At 34.6% G+C, this 20,795-nt stretch overlaps 1 protein-coding gene across 1 annotated transcript in view; it reads left to right on the top strand.

The window, feature by feature from the left end:
* Positions 1-20,795, top strand: part of TMPRSS15 (transmembrane serine protease 15) — a 288,131-nt gene that overhangs the window by 2,134 nt on the left and 265,202 nt on the right. The window contains exons 2-5 of the mRNA XM_007934909.1: positions 2,167-2,297; positions 2,791-2,858; positions 18,029-18,180; positions 20,290-20,334. Coding sequence (XP_007933100.1) covers positions 2,167-2,297; positions 2,791-2,858; positions 18,029-18,180; positions 20,290-20,334 — 396 coding nt within the window. The remainder of the gene's footprint in view (positions 1-2,166; positions 2,298-2,790; positions 2,859-18,028; positions 18,181-20,289; positions 20,335-20,795) is intronic.

Here is a 20,795-nt window from a genome sequence, read left to right on the forward strand (position 1 = left end):
AAAATCTTTGATACTAAATAAAGGTTAAAAAAATTATTTTACATAGTACAAAAGAAAAAAATATATTAATAAACATCTATATAATTTAATAGTAAACAACAGAATATGTAATGGAATTTAAATTAAATCTGTAATAAAAACCACCAGAGGACATATGGCATTTATGTTTTTATTTGGAAATAATTTTACACATTCAGAAAAGTTGCAAAAATTGTATAGACTTCTTAGTTACCTTTTACCCAGCTTTCCCTAATGTAATACCTTTAATAACCATGTTTTTGTCGTTGTTGTTAGGTGCCATCAAGTAGGTTACTATTTATGGCAACCCTATGTACAACAGAGGGGAGCTCTGGTAGCATAATGCCTAAGGCATTTGACTGATAACCAGAAGGCTGGCGGTTCAAACCCACCAGCCACTCCTCGGAAGGAAGGTTGGGCATTCCTACTTCTGTAGTGATACTGCCTCGGAAACCCAAGGAGGGATCCCTATGAGTCGAGGCCAACTCGATGGCAAATAACAACAACAACAACATGTACAACAGAACAAAACAATGTCCAGTCACGCACAATTCTGACAACCGTTACTATGCTTGAGTGCATCATCACAGCCACTGTGTAAATTCATCTTGTTGATTGTCTTCTCCTTTTTCACTGACCCTCTACTTTTTCAGGGACTGGTCCTTCTTAGGATCCATAGTACAACTATGTTGTTGTTGTTGTTACGTGCAGTCAAGTTGGACCCGACTCATAGCAAGCCCTCCTTGGGTTTCCAAGGTGGTAACTCTACGGAAGTAGATTGCCCAATCTTCCTTCCTAGGAGTGGCTGGTGGGTTTGAACCTCCAGCCTTCTGATTAGCAGTCAAGTGCCTTGACATTATGCTACCAGTCAAATGAATTACAGACTTTATTCGAATTTCACTAAGTTTTCCACTAATGTCTTTTACCTGTTCATGATCCAATCTACATTGTACATAGCATTTAAATGTCACATTTCCTTAGTCTCCTCACATATTCCTTAGTTTTTTCTTATCTTTTGTGTTTGAATATGCAAATCTAAATGCAATTTAAAGCATTTGGAACACAAATAAAATAGTATAAAAAATAGTATCACATCAGTTATGTGATGGTAGCTTTTTGAATTTAATGCAACATAGTTTGTTTATTTATTTATTTGTTTGTTTGTTTATTTATTTATTTATTTATTTTGAATTATTGTTTCTAATGTTCCTTTTGGACTAGAAGTATGGTATCAGACAATCCTATGTCCCAATTCCATACCTGTTACCTGTGAATTTTATTAGCTTAGGAAACACTCAGTCATTCTAGGTCTCAGCTTCCCAGCAAGGAAAACATGAAATAATATCTTCTTTGTTTATCATCATGAGAATTATGGTTTCATCATTTATGTGAGTTTCAGTTCAAGTGTTTCATCTTGAATATTAATATATATAAAAGAAAATATTCTAATAAAGGCAATATATAGAATTCAATGCCACATTTTATTACCCCTATTTTTATTCAATTTGTAAGATATGTAACAGGTTTTTATATTAAAGTAATATATTTTTTCAGTTTCTCAATAAGTTCTCCAATAACATCCATCTAATGGCAAAATGTCATCCATGACAATTTTATAATTACTAGATTGAAAGAAGGAACTTCAAAGCTATGTTTCAAAGTATCACACACATTGGAATCCTCTCAGCAATCCACATGCAGAAAACCAGCAGTATCCCTGGATGCTAGGTGTTCAAGAAGTATCTGAAAGCAACTACAAAACTTTTAATGGCCCATCTCACACCATGTCTCCTTGAATCAGATCCCATAATTGGTGGAATTTGATCAGTTACTGCATTTTTCAACAGGCATTCTCAAAAACAAAGCAAGGACACTTGGAAATCTAGAGTGTAAACAGGACTTCAATGAAAAAAAAAAGATATTAATAGGATGGAAAACATATTTTGTTTTTCTTTGATTTTATCTTTTGAGACAACCAGCTAAAAAATCAGTTGACTCTGAAACAACAGTATGTCAAAGAAATAGCCAGAACCATGGGGTCAGCACATCAAATAAGAACTTTCCTTTATCTTAACTGATGTGTACATATTCTCTCTTTCAGTTCATAATTTAAATGTCTACTGTTTTATTTCTTATTGATTCATCTAGATGCCTTATTTGGAAATAATCATGAAGCAAGAGGGACATTTAAAATAACATCTGGAGCTTCCTATAATCCTAATTTGCAAAACAAACTCTCAGTGGATTTCAAAGTTCTTGCATTTGACGTTCAGCAAATGGTAGGGGACTCTCTCTCTTCAGCTATCTTAAAATTTCATAACATATATTCACTAACTTCTTGCTAAAGGATAAATAACACCCTAGTTTTTCACTGTGAAAAACTGAGTAAACAAGTATGATATGACCAACCAAAACCAAACCCACTGCCATGGAGTCAATTCCAACTCACAGTGACATGATAGGCAAAGTAGAACTGGCCCATAGGGTTTCCAAGGCTGCAATCTTTAAGGAAGCAGATTGCCTGCCTCATCTTTCTCCCACAGAGCAACTAGTTAGTTGGATCCATTGAACTTTTGGTTAACAACTGAGTGCTTTAACCACTGCAAGTTCCTTCAACATGACAGGCTGCTTAAATGTATGAGCCTCACCACCATTGAAAAGCAAATTGCCCCTAATAAAATTCTAAGCAGAACACAAAAATTACTTTCTGTTCATTTTTGAACAAAAGCTTAAATCTTAAAATTTATATTATTACTCCTTCTCTTCTTTTAGATCGATGAAATCTTTCTATCAAGTAATCTAAAGAATGAATACAGAAATTCTCGAATTTTACAGTTTGAGTGAGTATAACTCAAAAGGTTTCCAGTCATTAAAAACAGAATCACAAGCATGATTTTTTGGTAATATTTGTAAAATGTTATCACTATATGTAGGAGACATATCACTATAAGTAGGGGACAAAAGAGGGGAAGACCTTCAATGAGATGGATTGACACAGTGGCTGCGATGATGGGCTCAAGTATAGCAGGGATCATGGAGCTGGCACGGGATCAGGCAGTGTTTTGTTCTGTTGGGGTCGCTAGGAGTCAGAAATGACTAGATGGCACCTAACAACAACAACAATATTTAGGAGAAACAGAAACATTTTTAAATTTTCATCATTTTTGTGATTATTCAAAGGATCATGTAAGAAAACTGATAAAGTATATATTTCCATAAATGGTAGCAAATAATCAGAGATCCATGTAGTTGATCTTATGAAACATGTCTTTCTTCCCGAAGAGAAATTACTTACAGAGGCACAGAGGCACAGAGGCACATGGAGATGGCTGAAGTTGAATGTATGGAAATGCAGATATAGTGTATGAATTGCTATGAATACATGAAAGCCACTTATTTGTTAGTAATAAAATAATGTTGCTTCATCCAACTTCATTTACACTATAAATCATTATTCACTATTGTGATAGAGGGAGCAGCACTGTGCCTGGATAAGAGCAGGTGCTCAATAAATAAATTAATCTTAGATTAATAGGTTAAAGATGTAATTTTACTATGTACTTGAATCAGAAGGTTTTTTTTTTTGTTGTTGTTGTTGTTTTAACTGGAAACTGTCTACGATCTTTGGAACAAAGATATGAATCAGCATGAAAGTAAGAAAAGAAAATTGTAATACCTATAAAATCAAGTTAAAAGGAAAAAAGGCAAGGAGAAAGAAATCTATTTTCTGAAAAGATTTAAAAATAGAAAAAAAGTAGAGACTGATCAAGATTTAGTAAATCAGAGAAAGAGAAGGGAGCAAAGCCTTTAACATAATTCAGAATAAGAACACATAGATGGAAAAACAATACCCAGGAAGCTTAGGGAAAATGTAGATCCTAAGACACAGCTAAGAGAAGGAAATTCACTGGCTAAATGTCTATTTCAGGACAGACATTTTTCAGTAAAATATAATATCTAATTCTTTTTTCACAAAATAACTGTGAGGAAGATATATTTTTTTACCATTTATAAATATGATACTGTCGCTTAGAAATATTATGTAACTTGCCCCAAATCATACAGTTGCTAAGTGCAGGAAAGACATTTGAAACCAGTTCTGTTTTATTTCTTTCTATATCAAGATATTTTAGTAATGCCTAAGACACTTGACTGCTAACCAGAAGGCTGACAGTTCAAACCCACCAGCCACTCCTTGGAAGGAAAGTTGGGCAATCTACTTCCTAGTGATACCACCTCAGAAACCCAAGGAGGGTTTGCTATGAGTCGGGTCCCACTTGACAGCACATAACAGCAACAACAACCCAAAAAGTAGACCAACTTGCTATAGAGATTCTAGTATGATTTTTCACCCTAAAATAGATGGTAGGAGTTGATATGTAATGGAGAAAAGAAATAAAATGGAGCCAATTTTGGGACAGGAGAGAGACCAAATAATGAAAGCCAAGACAAATATGGATGACTCTAATCTGTGCTAGTTAAATAAATAACTAACACTAAACTGTTGGCAATATTCCACAATTACAAATGTCCATCTTCTCATATTAATTTAGGTTTGGAAGTAAATATGTATAGGGTTTAGGCTGTTCGTGTCATGCAAATGGAAGATAGCTTTTACACTCCCTGAATGGTGCAAATAGTTAACATATTAGTCTGCCAACCAAAAAGTTGGAGATTTGAGTCTATCCAGAGATGCCTTGGAAAAAAGACCTGACAATCTATATTTGAAAATTATTTATTGAAAGTTCTATGGAGCATACTTTGGCATGCATCAGCTCACCAGAAGTCAACTGGGTGGCAACTAGTTGGTTAATTACCATCAATGGAGGATCGACAATAAAAATAACCCACATGTACAGCTTCCAGTCAAAGCACAAGATGTAAGAGTCAGGTCAGAGTGTAATGTATTCATAGCCCTATAAATTTATTGGCTCTAACATTTGAATATTCGTTAATGTTATTTACTTTTTAATTTATTGTTTATTATATCCCAGAGCACAATATTACATATTTGGTCCTTGCTCTCATATAGCTTATAGTTGAATAAAAATTATTACAAATTTCTTGTCTACATTTCACATTATTGTTTAAGGTTTATAAATTAAGTTAGGATTACTAAAAATTCATGTATCTTATATTTTGCACTCTCCTTAAAAAAGCATTGTACATTATCTTTTGAAAAATTAAGCTTTCTTAGCCATATTGTGAGGAGAAAATAGAAAATGTATATGATCTTACGGTGTCATGGGGCACCAATTAGTTTAGTGCCATTAAGGAACCAAAATCTCAATACTAACCACTATATCTTAAGTATTTACAATTTGTACTTGTATGTACCAGGCACTTTCATACATTACCTTATCTAATGTTCACTAGAGGGTTATTGGTTTTCAGATTATCAATCTATGGTTTAGAAAAGTTAAGTAACTTCAAAAGTCATACTGCTAATATCAATGTCTGTCTTTCTAAAATGACTATGCCTTTTCCACTACTAATTCATATATAAAGACTTACTCAGGACAAGAAAAGGAACAGTAAGAGTTAACTCCAAATGGTCACACAATCAGAACGTGTCTGATAATTGTTTGATATGTTTCCCGTCTCCCTTGTCCATATTTTCTTGTCTTAATTTCCTAAACTAAGACCTTTTCATATATAATCTCCTCTTTTATCATTAATTTTCTTTGCTCTCCATGCTCATTTTAAATCTTGAGTTGAATCAAGCACTTTAAGGAAAACTTATGGGAGAATCTATGCTCAAACTAGGGTGTAAATAACTTATTTTGTAATCTTTTTTATGAAATGTCTCCTTTTCAATTATTATGCATCTATTATTCTTTGTCACTCCTTAGAAGGAAGATGGGGCAATCTACTTCAGTAGTGATACTGCCTCGGAAACCCAAGGAGGGGTCGCTAGAGTCAGGTCCGACTGGACAGCACATAACAACACATTATTCTTTGTATTATTGTTTGTCATTCAGATTAGCATGTAGAAAATAACAGATAGGAATGTGATGAAATGGAAGTAACCTTGTAAGAATCATCACTGGTTTTGAAGGTCTGATGATCCATTCAGAAGTATGTGAAGGACTTTCCTAGCATCAAAATTGTAATACTATTCAATTTGGTTATAAATTGGTTATTTTTTCATAATAAACTTGTTGTTTTAGCAAATGCTAGAGGCAATTTGGAAAATGAAATAGGATGTTTACTGTGGTTTTGTACAGTTGATACTGTTCGTAGACACATCAAAAAGGTATGAAGCATATGTAGGTATGTGTAAGTGTTTGTGGTTATGAGAATGGATGAAATTTAGATGGAGATTTAAATGTCCCTATTTTCTTAAAACAAAAATTGTGATCATTATTTACCTTTCTTTTTCCCCCTCAAAAAAAATGATACATTGTTCTCATGTTTGTTTTATCTGAGGATATGAAAATCAGCTCTTTGAATGTAATATGATGGAAACTAAATTACCTTATTAATTTGCAGTTAGTATTTCTTTCATTTTCCAAAACTCAAGTTTCAGTTAAGACAAATATACCAAAAATTCTAGAGAAATATCATGCTTGAAAAGGAAACATGTGATGCGAAATTAAAACCATCTTATAGTGAAATTATAAAAAATAAATAAATGAGGTAAAAATAAAAATAAAATATCATTTCACACTTTGCACAAGTAGAGAGAAATGTCACAAAGATGAGAGGAATGATAGATACTTTTTAAAACAGTCAAAACATAGAGGAAAATTGCTCTGGATCTTGAAGCAAGTTTATTTGTTCTCCCATGAAATTAACATTCATTTAGTCATCTGTTTATTCTTTCACTTATTTATCCAATAGACATATATGAGGTTTACCAGGTAATTAACTACGTTCTGAGAATATAGATATTAGAGAAAATTGCTATTATAAGGGTGCTAACTTAACCACTATATAAGGCATTTTCTCTTTTCTCTTTTCAGACTTGTTATTATGTATTTAACATTATTTTTGATTGTTGTTGTTGATAGGCTTTTAGGACTCAAGTTATTTAAACAAAGAATATCTTAGAGTTCAATGACTAAGATATAACAGTTATTATTAATAATTAAGTTAGATTGTGACAAACTTGAGAAGGTGAAAGTCTAACAAAAAACCAAGGCAGACTAATTAATATTAACATTAATAGGAGCACAGGAAAGGGACAGATTTAAAATCTTGAGCAACATAATTTGAAGAGACTTCAATAACGATGTTCACCAATCTTTTTTTGATTGCTTTGGGCTGGAATTCTCAAAGCCTCAGTAGAAATGCATTCTATTCCAACAGAACAAAAATACCTATAAAGCTAAAAAACAGTATTTAAAATTAATATCTCATAAAACATTATCTGATGGAAATGACAAACTCTAAGTCAGAATCAATTTCATGGCATCTAAGACATGGGCATCTTGCAAACTACATATAGAATAGCCATGCTACCACAGTGTTTTGTTTATTGCTGTACAACTATATTGCTGTTGTTTTAGGTGCCATTGAATCTGCTCTGATTCCTAGCAACCCTATCACAACAAAACAAAACACTGCCCAATCATGTGCCATCCTCACAATCCTTGTTATACTTGAGCACATCATTGTAGTCAACGTGTCAGTCCATCTGGCTGAAGGTCTTCCCCTTCTTCACTGACCCTCCACTTTACCACATGATATCTTTCTTCAGGAAATGGTCCTTTCTAAGAACATGACTAAAGTAGGTGAGATGAAGTCTGTCCATTTTGGCTTTGAAGGAGCATTTCAGCTGCGTTTCAGCAAGACAGATTTGTTCATTCTTCTGCCAATCCATGGTATTTTTAGTATTCTTTCCCAATGCACAATTCAAAGGCATTAATTCTCTGGTCCTCTCTACTTACCATCCAGCTTTCACATGCATATGAGGAAATTGAAAATAATTGGGTCAGGTGTACCTTAGTCTTCAAAGTGATATCTTTGCCTTTTAACAATTAAAGAGGCCTTTGGCAGCAACTTTGCCCAGCAAATGCAACATCTGCTTCCCTGGCTGCTGCTTCCATGGGTATTGACCATGGATCCAAGTAAAATGAAATCTCTGACAACTTCAGTAGTTTCTCCATTTATCATGATGTTGCTTATTGGCCCAATCGTGAGGATTTTCATTTTCTTTATGTTGAGTTGTAATCCATACTGAAGACTATATTCTTTGATCTTCATCAGTAAGTGATTCACATCATTTTTACTTTCAGCAAGGAAGATTGTGTCATCTGTATATTCAGATTGTTAATAAGTCTTCCTCCAATCCTGAGGCCATGTTCTTTTTCATATAGTGCTGCTTCTTTGATTATTTGCTCAGCACACAGATTGAATAAGTATGGTGAAATGATACAAACCTAATGTACACCTTTCCTGATTTTAAACCATGCAGTATCCCTTTGTTCTGACTGAATGACAGTCTCTTGGTCAATGTACAGTTTCCTCAAGAGAAAAATTAAATGTTCTGTAATTCTCATTCTTTGCAATGTTATCCATAGTTTGTTATGATCCACATAGTTGGTTGCCTTTCCCTATTCAATAAAACACAGATAGACATCTTTCTGATATTCTTTGCTTTCACTATGATCCATCTGACATCAGCAATGATATTCCTCATTCTACCTCCTATTCTGAATCCAACTTAAACTTTGGGAAGTTCCTTGTCAATATACTGCTACAACTGTTTTTGAATTATCTTCAAGATTTTACTCATGTGTGATATTAATGATGTTCTTCAATAATTTCCACATTTTATTGGATCACCTTTCCTTAGAATGGGCACAAGTATCAGTTTCTTCCAGTCAGTTAACCAAGAAGCTGTCATGTCAAATTTCTTGGCATAAACAAGTGAGCTCCTCCAGTGCTGCATCCATTTTTTGAAACACCTCAAAGAGCATTATGTCAAGTCCTGGAGCCTTGTTTTTAACTAATTCCTTCAGTGCAGCTTATACTTCTTCTTTCAATACCATTGGTTCTTGATCATATGCTACCTCCTGAAATAGTTGAACATTGATCAGTTCTTTTAGGTACAGTGATTCTGTGTATTCCTTTCATCTTCTTGTGATGCTTCCCACATCATTCAATATTTTCCCATAGAATCCTTCAGTATTGCAACTTGAAGCTTGAATTTTTTTTCTTCAGTTCTTTCAGTTTGAGAAATGCCAAGCATGTCCTTTCCCTTTTGGTTTTCTATCTCCTGGTCTTTGCACAATTCATTATAATAATTTTATTTGTCTTCTTGAGCTGCCCTTTGAAATTCTCTGCTCAATTCTTTATTTCAGCATTTCTTCCATTCACTTTAGCTATTTTCAATTCAAGAGCAAATTTCAGAGCCTCTTCTGACATCCATTTTGGTATTTTCTTCCTTTTCACTCTTTTTAATGACCTGTTGCTTTCTTCATGTATGATGTTCTTGATATCATCCCACATCTCATATAGTTTTTGGTCATTGTTGTTCAATGAGTCAAATCTATTGTTCAGATGGTCTCTAAATTCAGGTGGAATATAATCATATAATCAAAGTTGTATTTTGGCTCTTATGGACTTATTTTAATTTTCTTCAGCTTCAACCTGAATTTGCATATTAGCAGTTGATAGTCTGTTACACAGTCAACTACAGGCCTTGTTTTTCTCATGATATTGAGCTTCTCCATTGCCTCTTTCCACAAATGTAGTCTATCTGATTTTTGTGCATTGTCACCTGGTCAGGTCCACATGTATAGTTGCTGTTTATGTTGTTGAAAAAATGTTTTGCAATGACTAAGTCGTGTATTGCAAAATTCTATCATGCAATCTTCAGCATCATTTCTATCACCAAGGCCATATTTTCCAACTGCCAATAATTCTTCTTTCTTTCCAAATTTCATATTCCAATCACCAGTGCTCTGGCAGTGCTGTGCCTAAGGCACTTGATTGCCAACCAGAAGTCTGATGCTTTAAATCCACCAGCTACTCCTCAGAAAGAAGGCTGGATAATCTACTTCTGTAGTGATATCACCTCAGATACCCAAGGAGGGGTCGTTATGAGTTGGGTCCAAGTTGATGGCACATAACAACAACAGTGGTTATCAATGCACCTTGATTTCATGTTTGGCCAATTTCAGACTGTAGAATTTGTAACAATCTTGAATTTCTTCTCTTTGGCTTTAGCAGTTGGTGCATAAATTTGAATAATAGTAATATTAACTGGCCTTACAGTTAAAATAAGGAAATATTTTCTAACAACTATGGTTATACAAGGAGCTCTGGTGGTGTAATGCTTAAGGCATTTGACTGCCAACCAGAAGGCTGGTGGTTCAAACCCACCAGCCACTCTTTGGAAAGAGGACTGGCAATCTACTTCCAGAAAGATACTGCCTCAGAAACCCAAGGTGGGGTCTTTATGAGTCAGAATCCACTCGACAGCAGTGAGTTTGATAGTTACACAGAAAGCTTCTGTACAACTACAGTTATAAGAAAATATTTCCTTATTCTCAAATAAATCTTCATTTCTTTGGATCTCATTCACTGGTCCTTATTATAGTTATATTAGTAATTGTTACAGAATACGTGTCCTTATCTTTCTGTCTCAGTCTTTCAAATACCTGAGGTTTGTTCCTAATGTGAATATCCTAAATACTGGTGTTCTGGTTACCTAGTGCTGCTCTGACAAGAATATACCACAAGAGTTTGTTATTACAATTTGGAGGGTTTAAGTCCAAGTTCAAAGTGCCAAGCTCTAGGGGCTGGGTGAAAGCTCCTCAACCGTGGGGTCCAGCTCTGCCTCCTGCTCCTGGTCCACTGGAGCTAGAGATGTTTCTTCACTCAGACAGTTGCTGGCTTCTGAGGCTGAGAAGCACCAAGGCTGACAAGTAGAAAGGCACAGTCCCGATGTTACCAAACCACACGGCAGACCATTAACTTAAGTCCATTGTAAGTCCCAAGTTCGGCACAGAATAGCAGGCTGCTGAGCAGCGACACTGCTACATGCAGGGTCTGACCATTCCGTAGGCCAGAGATCATTCCCAGTGCTTCTCCTTATATACAGGAAGCAGACAACCTCCCAAAGGCAGATACTCAGCTGCTTGTGGTAGATCCCACCGTGGATTTGATTGACAGTCTCATCAAGGGGAAAAACTACCACCAACTGCCCAGCCATTCAACCAGGCCCAGCCAAGTTGACACACAAAAATAATTACCACACTGGTGTTCCTGAAGTTTTGTCTTGAAGCTGTACTCTGGACAAATTTTTCTCTCTTCTGTCATTCCATTCCTCCTCACCATTCCATGCAGGATCTCTACACCAGCACTACCACAATACCAATATTCCCTTAAATACATAGGGTTCTCTCTCTTTGCATTTCTTAGTTGTTGCATGGAATTCTTTTTCTCTCAATGATATAATCATTTATTTGCCTACCTCCTTACTAGACTGTGAGCCCTCTTAGGATTGATATATCAGGCATATCTTTGATCTCTGCGTTTTGAAAGCATGGTTAATGTGCAGCTCAGAGTACATATTTTATAAAGGCCTAGACAATGAATAAACAATTTATGTACTCAACGCCAATTATTGATATATTGAGGGTTATGTTAGGTGTTGTCACATCTTACTTTGATGCTCCTTTTAAAGATTTACAAGTAAGTACGCTATGAGTTGGGTTTAACTTGACGGCACATAACAACAACAACAACAACAATGCAGTCATTGTGGTTTTAAGTTTCTTTTAAAATATACCTTTATTTTAAAAGTTCCAAAATAGTTCTCCAGAAGCATAGGAGTGCTAATGTATTAAAGAGCTTCAGGAGTTGGAAGGATGGTCATGGAATGTTTTATGAAAAAATGTTGAACATAATCCGAGAAGCCTAAGTATAGACTATTTGAGTAGAGAAGAAAAAGGAAGAATTAGCATGGAATGTTGAGCATACAATCTCACTAGAGTTGAAGGTTCACCAGGATGGCATTGAGAAGTCAGGAAGTTGTTGAATGTCCTTGGAGAAATATGTTGTCTCTGACATAGAAAGGCCAAATATCTGCAAGAAAAATTGAATCAGACAGCATGAAGACATGGAGACTTGGTATATGGTCTTCACAAGAGCCATGACATTAGTAAAAGAATTCTTAGATGTTAGTGACAAAATAGCTGTCAGAAAGTCAAGTCAAAGGCAAAGAGATTATGCACAGAAAAATAATGGCAAAATGTCAAATGAGGATTGTTCAATGGATAAAAGGAAACTCAGGGCCTTACCATTTCCAAATAGGGCAAAACTAATTCTTAATCATGAGCACAGTAAATTTCAAAAGCAAAAAGCTTCAGCTTTTTATAAGAAAAAAAAAATATTAAAATCATGGTTTCTATCTTTCTCTATCTTTTTTTCTCTCTTTCATGTCTTCATCTATTTTTCACTCTTTATCCCATTGCATATTCTTAGTATCTTAATTCAAGTAGCTTATCTACTGCCATCTATTCTTTATACCTCCTTATGATCTAGAAAACCAAAACCAAACTCACTGTCGTTGAGTCGATTCCAACTCATAATGATCCTCACTGGGTTTCTGAAGAAGTAAATTGTTACAGAAATATATTGCCCAGTCTTCCTTCCATGGAGTGGCTGGTGAGTTTGAATGGCCAACCTTCTGGTTAGCAGTCAAATGCCTTAGGCACTACACCACCAGAGCTATGATCTAGAAGCTGCTACTTTTTTTTTCCAGAGCTTATACTCCTGATAATGTCTTTCATTTGTTCAGCATTAGGATTATAAAAAGACATGTCACTATCAAGGAAGGTTATATTATTATTATTATTTTTATTTTTTGAAAGTACTGTTTTTTACATCTGTGTTCAATCTTTATTCAGTAAGGGGAAAACCATGCATGCAAGCATTTTATTTTCCACCTAAGCTGGCTATTGTGGAGCGGGTGGTACTAACTTTTCTCTTCCAGTTTTGTAGAGGATTGAGTGTGGAGCTCTGCATTCAAGCATCAATTCCTACTTATTTCTGGAAGGTTTTGCTTCCTTTAAGGAGAGATCACCCAAGTACTTGCCTCTTTAACCAGACTCTGCCGAGTGCAATTCATACAAAGCACAATATTCATTTTAGAAATTATCAGGATAGTTTTACTTTAACACCTATTGTGTTTATATGTTTAAAACATACTTGATAACTTTATTTTTACTAGATTGGGAAACTTAGTGAATATAAGCCTTACTTTTTAATTTTTTTTTTTAATACAAGATAGGTGTGCTATCAAAATCCTAGCGTTTTATTTGATATTTAACATATAATCTTTTAATTTTCTAGATGGTCAAATCACTATATTTGACTTTATAAATTATTTGAGCTGCAAAATTATTTTTTTCTCTCCTTTATAGCTACCTATGAGGCCAATATGCTACCTATAATGCGATAAATATTTTATAATTCTCCAGTAATATACTCCATCAATGTAAATATACTTTCCCCTAGTGACAGCAGTGAGTTTGAGTGAGTGGTAGCAAAATGTTTTAAAATCAGCAGTGAGTTTTTGAAAGAAATGCAAAGCAAAAGAATTTCATGAAAATGTCTATAAGATGAATTACAGATTGGTACTTTGGGAGACTGAGAAGAGTGGGATAGGAAAAGGAATCAGAAGCTAGTAAAGAGACTAACAAGAAAGCACTTAAGTTTAAGTAATCACATATCAAAAGACATACTCCGCTCATAGGAAAAAGTGGCAGACTCATAATTAGCTTTATAAGTTCTAATTTTAAAATCCAATTGATAAAATCAGGGAACTGAAATAACTGAGCTCTCACCTAATAATATCTGCACCAACTGTGAGAAATGCCTTTAAAAATCTTTTATAATGTTGTTTTCTTTTTTTGCTATTGGTTTTAATTAAACTCACCTCACATGCTTTCATATGTGGTCAAATTACAGCACTGAAAACCTCAACTTAGTCATTAATTTATTTATTCTTACTTTTACAAACATTATTCAATGCCAACTTCCAGGCCCCTGCTAAAGTGTGTGTGTGTGTGTGTGTGTACACGTGTGCACATATCCTCGTGCATGTGTGCATACAAACCTATTTGAGCCACTCTGCAGGATAAACAATTCGTTTGGTATCCTCTGGGAACACTTTTTGTTATTTCGCTTTGTGTAAAGTGCTTTGACTCAGAGAGCATTTAGCCGTTGATTTTTTTAATTAAGTGCTGTTTACCCTTTGGGATAATATGCAGCTTATTTTGCCCTTTGAGCACAGATGAGTCAGAAAGTAGGAAAAGAAAGACTTGTTCATTCAACAGTCCTAAAGGTTATCAATATCATTAAGGAAAGGAAGAGATAAGAAACGATTTGATTTATTGCACACAGGCTCTCTGTACAATGATAGGATTTATCTGTTTGAAGGGGAAAAAAAAAAAAAAAAAAAAAGCTCAGATATGCTACTGGAACAAGTACTCTGAAATGAAAATGGCCATTGTTTCCTTCTCCTTTTTTTCTCCTCCCCCTAAAGGAAGAATTCTCATTTACCTTAATAAGGAAAATCAGTCTCACAGTAGAGATAGAGAAAATTACTAAAGTACTTTGGCTCTCTTATTAGGTGAAACACAAATCTTCATTGTGGTTTTTCTGATTTCTACTATATATCTCTGTTATCAACAATTACTTTAAACAAGAAAAATTTTAAAGAATACAAAAGTATGTGGACATAAGATATGTAACTTCAGTCCTTGCAAACTGTAAATTATTAAATGCAATGTATAATTCACAACTAAGAGAACACATCTTTCATACAAAAATGTTTTATGCCTGAGGATGAACTAATCTAGTTACTTTCAACTCAGTGAAACATTTCAGATTTGCACTTTCTCTGCTCAAATGCTTCAACTATTCTACTCCCCAAATCAAGTAAAATAAAAGCAAGTGTTTTGTCAAATGAAACATGTGGAAATTACATGAAGATGAAACACTGCTTAAATCTGAATTAAACCTGTTTAGGATGCAACCAGAAGGCCAGCAGTTCAAACCCACCAGCCACTCCTTGGAAGGAAGTTTGGGCAATCCACTTTTGTAGTGATACCACCTTGGAAACCCTAGGAGGGTTGCTGTGTGTCAGGGTCAACTCCAGGGCACATAGCAACAACAATAGGATACAACCAAGGCTCTCAAGTGCCTCAGTGCTTAAAATATTTTAACTGCTAACCAAAAGGTCAGAAGTTTAAACCTTTAACTAACTAACTGCTCTGTGGATGAAAGTTGAGACAATCTGCATCCTAAAAGATATATAGCCTTGGAAACCCTATGAACAGTTCTGTTCTGTCGCATAGGGTCGCTATGAGTTGGAATCAACTCGATGGCTGTGGGGGTTGGATTTTTGGAGTGTGCAACCAAGGATAAGGTGAAATATGACATTGATGATAAATAAATAAATGGAAGTTATTCACTGTTACCTTATTTTAAACATATATGATATTGTCTATTTAACTATTTAAATTTTGGAGTGAGGCTGGGCACATCCATTGCCATCTAGTGGATTTCAACTCACAACAACCCTGCAGAACAAAGTAGATCTACCCCATAGAGTTTCCAAGGCTGTAATCTTCAGGGAAACAGACTGCCACATCTTTCTCCTCCTGAATGGCTGGCAGAGGTTCAAACCGCTGACCTCACCATTAAGTGCCAAGCACTTAATCAGTGCACCATCAGGGCTCCTGGGTGTGGTTAGGGAGATATAATTTTTTAAAAAATAAAAAGTAAAGAAACTACAGCTTGCAAGTATGGAGAAAAAAAATATATATCTCTTCTCTCCACTCAAGAAGACAACTTGCCCTCCCCCATTGTATTTGGATATAAATTTGCAGTAACTATGCAAGATAATGGGAGCTACTGTACTTGTATTTAAGGTAAATATGCTATATTCTGTTCCCTGTTAATAAACAGGTCATAATTTTGTTCAGTGTAGTGGTGGTTGTAGTAGGGGGATGGAAATTGCTTTTAAATATATATGGGAGGCAGAACTCTTGGTTTGTTCCTATATCTGACACTAGCAGATTGTATAACCTTGGTGAAAGTTCCATATGTTTCTCTGAACCTCAATCTCCTCATCTCTAAAATAAAAATGCTGGACAATATCAGTGCAAAAGAGCAATCCCCCTTCCTTGGAGTTTCTGTCTTAGTAAAAATGGGATGAAGCTTGAATATTGTATACCAGTTGGAATTTTTTTTTAAGTTGCAATTAGTAGAATACATAACTAAAATTGTCTTAAGAAATAAGTGTTCATTATCTGATGTAACAAGAATCTGGAGGTTCCAGCTGAGGTTAATTCAGTGGTAAAATGATATATCAGGTATTTAGGTGTTTTCCTTCTTCCATTACACCATCTTTAGTTTGACCACAGTCAAGCTTAACTTCATGGTCTCAAAATCAGTGTTACAGTTTCAGAAATCACATACAGACATAATGATATCCAACAAAGAAGAGCAGTAAGACACTTTGAGCCCTCTTTTTTTAATTAGACATGGAACCGTTTTCCATAATGTTCCCGTCAGTCTTTTCTTCAAACCTCATAAAATAGGATCTACTTAAATGACCATGAATAAAACTGTCATTGGTATGAGGGATGGTTGGAGAAATGATCACCTTTCCTGAGAACACAGAGATTTGCCCTGAAACAAATTTAGACTTTAGTTAACAAAGAACAATTAACAAGTGTAGAAGAATAGGTAAAAGAATTGTTTGAGACAAAAATTATCCTTGTTAAGGACATCAAGTAATTCAATATATGAAAAATTTGGGAAACCCTGATTTAAATAGTTACTAAGGAGTTTCTGGCTTAGAATATTTGTTTACTGTGATTTAAGCAAATGATTGGAAAGCTATACCTTCTAATACTTGTTGTTATTGAGTCAACTCCAATTCATGGTGACTCTATGCATGTCAGAGTAGAATCGTACTCCATACAGTATTCAATGGCTGATTTTTCAGTACATCAACAGATTTTTCTTCTGAGGCACATTTGGGTGAACTTGATTCACCAAAATTTGGGTTAGCAGCCAAATAATTTAACAATTTGCACCACCCAAGGACTCCTTCTAATATTTTAATAACTTCATCAAAAGAAGTGAAGTTTGAAATTGTTATAATATTAGAATATCTTGTTCATTTCAACAGTGAAAAGCCACCAATATGGTGCTAAGCTGTGAATGTGAATAGTGGCACAGACAGTAAAAAGGAATACCCTCTGTTTATGATGATAAGAAATTTGACAGGAGATAATGGTGACAGTTAAAACATGATTGATGTCATTGGTCTCACTGAATTGTCCACATAAACAAAGTTGAATTGACAACTGTTATGTTATCTATATTTTTTTAAAAAGAAGAATATCCTGCTGATGGAAATACAGTAGTGTGGTCTTCGAGAATGTGCTTATCATGCATCCAGCCATGGAGAAAAAAATATAATTTTTATTCTAGGTTCTGTCAGGATAGATATATAGAGAGATAGAAAAAGAATTATTTTAGAGCAGATTAAGTATTTCAAGAAGCTCATTACCTTGTAAATAGCACAGAGGCATGAGTCTCACTGACTAAACTTCCAAGCCAGCAAACATACAACTTAAAACTTGGTTCTTCCTGGTCTGTCTTTTATGTGAAATAAAGATAATATTTGATATAAGCTACCTTACACAGGTAAGGGGAGCTCTGGTGGAGTAGTGCCTAAGGCATTTGACTGCTAACCAAAAGACTAGTGGTTCAAACCCACTAGCCCGGCCTCAGAAGGAAGACTGGGCAATCTACTTCTGTAGAGGTACCACCTCGGAAACCCAAGGATGGCTATGTGTTGGAAATGACTCTTGATGGCAGTGAGTTTGTTTGTTTGTCTGTTTTTTGGTTTACACAGGTATAATGAAATTAACAAGATGATAATTGTAGAGAATTTAAAAAACATCTTACACGAAATGAGCAAAAATTATTTGAAGACTGACTTTTTCTTCTTATATCATGTTTTGCTTTGTAGAAATGGCAGCATTATTGTCATATTTGACCTTTTCTTTGCTCAATGGGTGTCAGATGAAAATGTTGAAGAAGAGCTGATTCAAGGCATTGAAGCAAATAAATCCAGCCAACTGGTCACTTTCCATATTGATTTGAACAGCATCAATATCACAGGTATCTGTGAACATTATTTGATTTCTTTGAATCATTAAGCTATGAAATTAAAATTATAGCTATATACCAGGAAAGCAGTGGGATGATCCTTAACTTTAGGAATATGCCTTATTGCTTGAGGCAACACATTTGCATCAAAAAAGTGAAATAAGGAGAAATCATATTTGAAGAAAAAATATCACTTCATATTTGAAGAAAAATATCACAATCATATTTGAAGAAAAAGTTTGTAAAATCTCAAATAGCAAAAAGATTCTGAAACACTGGTATGCAGAAATGTTTATAGTACTTATCATATTCCTTGCATTAGGCAGGCCCACTATAACTTCAGGAATGCTCTATCTTTCTGATATAACCACAGACATTATTACATTACATAGTCAAGTGGCAAGCTCAGGATCTAATTGAGAAACAAAATAAGAAAAAAATGCATTAAACTATATTACCTTCTCAGGTTGAGAATATTCTAAACAAGTTGAATCTACATTTAGGTAGTTGAATTGTGTTGAATACATTTTATAAAGATAGTAGAAAGCTTAAGTTCAGGTGTTTAATAATTTCTGTGTAATGTGAACTTTCTAATTTGTTACATGTAAAAATGTTTAAGAATTTCATAAATACCTTGTATTTTTATGGCATACACTGTTACATCAAACAATAAATGATTAAAATAGTATCCTTTTTATCAATAATTTACCATAAATATCTTATATTTATGAGATTATCATAGATGCTGTAGGGACAAGACAGTGAAAATATGAAGAAATACTGAAATTAAAAAAACCTACCTCTTGGAGAACATACTTCTTAGCACACTGACTGTAAATACAGTTTTAAATATAAAGGAAGTTCATTAAACTAGAGTTTTTCTGAGGATATATGTGGTTTCCTTTATAGCTTGCAGAATTGAATCATTATGTTTTTAAATTATTAAACATGTAAAGATGCAAGTAAATACTCAGGTTATTTTATGTTTTATTTGAAAACTAGTTATAATTAAATGTACATTTTTTTTTTCTAGTAGATATGTTAAAGAAGAACTGATTCAAGGCATTAAAATAAATAAATACAACCAACTGGATTATTTTGCAAAGATTATTTTGCTACTAACCTCTCCCATATATGTTCCAGTGGTAAAATCATTGGTTCTAGGTATGCTAAGAGCTTGTGTGTAGTGATAAAATAAAAGTTAAAATAATAATAATAATAATAAAAAGTCATCATTGAGTTGATTCTGATTCATAGTGACCCCATGTATTTTAGAGTAGAACTGAGATTCATATAGTTTTGTTGGCTGCCATTTTTACAAGTAGATTGTCAGGATTTTCTTTTTGATCCACTGGGTGGGTTTGATAAGCCAGTCTTTCAATTATCAGCCAAGCACAAACCATTTTTGTCACCCAGGAACTTTGTGCTAAACTAATTGACTTGTTGTTGTTGTTGTGATGTGCCATTGAGTCAGACCTGACTCATAGCGACTCCTCCTTGGGTTTCTGAAGCAGTATCACTACAGAAGTTGATTGCCCAACCTTCCTACCCAGGAGTGGCTGGTGGGTTTGAACTGCCAGCCTTCTGGTTAGCAGTCAAGTGCTTTAGGCACTATGCTACCAGAGCTCCTAGCAATTGGCTTAAATATAAATTATTTGTAATAAATAGATATCTTTCTTAAATGGGTGCAAAATAAAGCAAACATTCTACAGAAGTAATTTGTATAGAAAGAATATGTGTTGTTGTTGCTGTTGTTATGCGCCATCGAGTTGGACCTGACTCATAGTGACCCCTCCTTGGGTTTCCAAGGCAGTATCACTACAGAAGTAGATTGCCCAACCTTCCTTCTGAGGAGTGGCTAGTGGGTTTGAACCACCAGCCTTCTGGTTAGCAGTCAAGTGCCTTATGCTACCAGAGCTCCGGAAAGAATATATAGATTCTGAAAACTGACCAAACACATCACAATCAATAAGCAAGAGGAACATTCAACAGGAGAAAGGATGAAAAGGGAAGTAAAAAAGATTAGTTGCTCTTTGATTAATTATTTATATGTCACTCAATGTTTTCTAATATATTCATATTATTAATCTAAATATCAAGTCAACTTCATTTTTTTTACAGCATCTTTGGAGTATTCTTCTACAATAAACCCTGCAACAACTTCAGGTTGGTATATATAGCATTTTTTTTTTTTTTTTAAATATAACTTGATGATCATCAAACTCCATGTTAATAGGAAAGGATTTTTTTTATTATTTCTTTCTGAGACATTTAATCTCCATATTAAGATGGAAGAAGTATACCTTTCATTAAGAGTAATATAGCTCATGATATTACACAGTTCAAAATGCCAAGCATGACCAAAAAACAAACTGGTTATCACTGAGTCAGTTCTTATTTATGGTGATGCCATGTATTCCAGAATAGAACTTCTCCACAGGGTTTTCTTGACTATAATCTTTACAGAAGCAGATTGCCAGGAATTTCTTCTATGGCACTACTGGATGGGTTAGGACTGTTGACTTTTAGTTTAGTAGTCTAGGAGCTCTGGTAGCATAGTGCCTAAGGCACTTGACTGCTAACCAGAAAGCTGGCAGTTCAAACCCACCAGCCACTCCTCGGAAGGA

Source organism: Orycteropus afer, unplaced genomic scaffold (genome assembly GCF_000298275.1).
Source record: "Orycteropus afer afer isolate SDZICR_OR568_19922 unplaced genomic scaffold, OryAfe1.0 scaffold00022, whole genome shotgun sequence".
Lineage (NCBI taxonomy): Eukaryota > Metazoa > Chordata > Mammalia > Tubulidentata > Orycteropodidae > Orycteropus > Orycteropus afer.